This window comes from Echinops telfairi, unplaced genomic scaffold (genome assembly GCF_000313985.2).
Source record: "Echinops telfairi isolate 266 unplaced genomic scaffold, ASM31398v2 ScPeMD7_7469;HRSCAF=8507_1, whole genome shotgun sequence".
Classification (NCBI taxonomy): Eukaryota; Metazoa; Chordata; class Mammalia; order Afrosoricida; family Tenrecidae; genus Echinops; species Echinops telfairi.
In genome coordinates this window covers 96,250,825-96,253,491 of record NW_022111373.1, presented here as the reverse complement: position 1 = coordinate 96,253,491, position 2,667 = coordinate 96,250,825, and the positions used below count along the sequence as shown (strand labels likewise).

Here is a 2,667-nt window from a genome sequence, read left to right as displayed (position 1 = left end):
CGACTCCGCTCCTCCCCGGTTGGGGCGGGCCCGAGACCAAGACCGGCGTCTCCGGCGTCGTGCTCTCGGAGTCACGGGGCAGCCATGCCAGGCCGCCTGCTGCGGGGCCTGTGGCAGCGATGGGGCCGTTACAAGTACCGCTTCGTACCCTGGATCGCGATGAACCTCAACCATAACCCTAGGTGAGCAGGGGGCAGGCTTCTTTCAGTCTCGGGACGCCACTCGGCGACGGAGTCCGCGGTAGGCGGATCCTGAGAGGGGTGGAGCTTGGGGTGGCCGCGGGGGGCGGGGCTGGTGGAAGGGCCTAGTCTGAGGCGGGCGGAGCCTGAGGTAGAAGGGAGCGCGGACGGAGATGGGTGTGTCCCGAAGTGGGAGGAGCCTACAGCTATTGGCGCCTGAGGCGGGCGCCCCGCTTGACCCGTGCTGACGGTCTGACACGGGTGAGTTCGGACGTGTGCCCTGGTCACGAGCGGACGCCGTACCTCAGTGGGCGGGGCCAGGAAGCCGATTTCCCAGTGTCCCCCGCGCTTTAGGGTCTGTGAGGCCGGGGTAAGGGGTGCACCTCAGGTGAGTGCTCGTCCGGTTCTCCAGCTGTACTTGCTGGGACTTCCGAAGCCGCTCTGTGCCTGCCGCGGGACTCGGCATCTTTAAAAAGACATAAAAACCCCTTCGCCCCACTGAGACGTGGTTAGCATGGGGTTTCTCGTTACATGTTAGGAAAACAAGCCGGAAGGTTGACGCCTCGGAGTAGTTAACGCATTGAAATCAGCAAAAAGCAAATGAAACCCAGCGGCGTCCTGGGTTTTTGTAACACCGGTGGGCGCCTTGAGGGCAATGGTGCAGCTGCCCGTGGCCAGGAGGGGATCCAGCCGGGCGGCTTTGCTGCGCGCGGGGCGCTGCCGCCGGCTCTGCAGGCGGCGACCGGGGAGAAACCCTGGCGCTCACCAAACAGGCAGGCAGGCAGGTAGAGAACCGAGGTCATAAAGTCATGTTGACTTCTACCATTTGTCCCTGAAAACCCTGTAAAAAGTCATTGCAATGTGATGATCTTTTTTAGTTATTTTTTGGTGATGATTTTTTTAAGTGATAACTTAGTTCGATTGGCTGTGGGGAAAAGACTCGCGCCGTTTCTCGGCTGCTGCCACTTACCAGCGTTAGGAGTAAGGAAAACTTCCCCAACATCGCCAGGACGTGCTTCCTTGTTTGCAGAAATAACTCCTACGCGCCAGCGGTACGGGTGAAGACCCGGTAGCGATGGTCATTCACTTCTTGGGCCTTTCAGAAATATTGCTGCTATTAGCTTCTGGGCGTTCCCGTAGGGAGCTAGTACTATCTGAAACGATTCTTTGCCACATTTTTTTTTGCTTTAATCACTGGAGGCAAATTAAGGCCAGCAACTCAGATGGCATGCAGAAACTCTAGCTTTTACCTGTTGAAGGGTAGTGAATAGAAATTTTTCCCATTTTCAGGACCCTCCGATATGTTCCAGAGGAATCCAAAGACAAAGTAATATCAGATGAAGAGGTCTTAGGATCATTACTGAAAGTTTTCCAGGCACTGTTCTTAAATGATTTCCATAAACAATCAGATATCTTGACTGTGCTTCCAGAAACTGTTCAACTGAAATATCAAGACTTAGCGGCAGTTCAGCATCAAAGAGTGAACCTGCTTGAAAACAGAGATCAACAGCAAAATATCTTTAAAGCAGAAGAAGTTCTTTATCAGACTTTGGGGTTCAATGTTGCCCGAGCAGCTAGCTCATTGATAACGGCTGGAAAAGGTGTCTTCGTTACTAAAGGCTTTGTGCCAAAAGGCGCGGTTGTTTCTATGTATCCTGGTAATGGAATGTTTATGTAGTACTTTGCCAAGAGGTTTTGTATATAGTTAAATAGAAGTTCAACAAAATCTTCAGAGTTGAATTGGAAGCTAAAATGTTCACAGATTTTTTTTTGAGTCCTAATTTGGGAATTAACTATAAATTCTGTTATTCATAGAAAGTATTCTGGAGTATTTATTAGGGTAAATATGTTCTCTTACAAAAACACTTTCTAATGTTTAAATTTAGCAGAACATGTCTTTCTTTGATAAGATAGAATAATGAGAATGCACTATAGGGTAAATTGGGAGCCCTGGTGGTGTAGTGGGCTGCTAGCAGCAAGGTTAGTAGTTCGATACCATCAGCTCCTCTGGGAAAAACATGCGATTTTCTGCTCCCGTAAGAATTGAAGTCTCAGAAACCCACATGCAGGTCTACCCTGACCTATGGGGTCACTAAGAGTAGGAATTGCTCAATAGTAGTGAGCTTGAGGTTTTTTTAGTATACATCAGTGTGTTTTAATTAATTGATAATGAAAGATAAGGGTCAAAACATGAAAAAATTTAAACTAGTGAATCACCGAATAAGAACTCTCTGTTATTCCCATACTTGAAAAGTAAACTTCTTTGCAAAAGGTTTTTGAATATTGAATGTGTGATTTGTTAAACTAACTTCTGTTTATACTCGAGTATAAGCTGATTTTTTTCAGCACATTTTTAATGCCGTTTTTTGTGGTAAATGAGGTGCCTTGGCTTATACTCAAGTATATATGGTATGTTATTTGGGATGGTGGAAAATGTGTGTAATACCGAAGTCAAATAGATTTATGTTTTTTGTTGTTTTCTTTTTTT

The 2,667-nt window shown here is 47.6% G+C and overlaps 1 protein-coding gene across 1 annotated transcript in view; it reads left to right on the top strand.

Annotated features, from left to right (window-relative positions):
• The first annotated feature begins 74 nt into the window (after window positions 1-74).
• SETD9 (SET domain containing 9) overlaps window positions 75-2,667 on the top strand; it is a 13,990-nt gene continuing 11,397 nt past the window's right edge. The window contains exons 1-2 of the mRNA XM_004703609.3: window positions 75-182; window positions 1,470-1,837. Of these exons, the coding sequence (XP_004703666.1) occupies window positions 85-182; window positions 1,470-1,837 (466 nt within the window). The 5' untranslated portion in view covers window positions 75-84. The remainder of the gene's footprint in view (window positions 183-1,469; window positions 1,838-2,667) is intronic.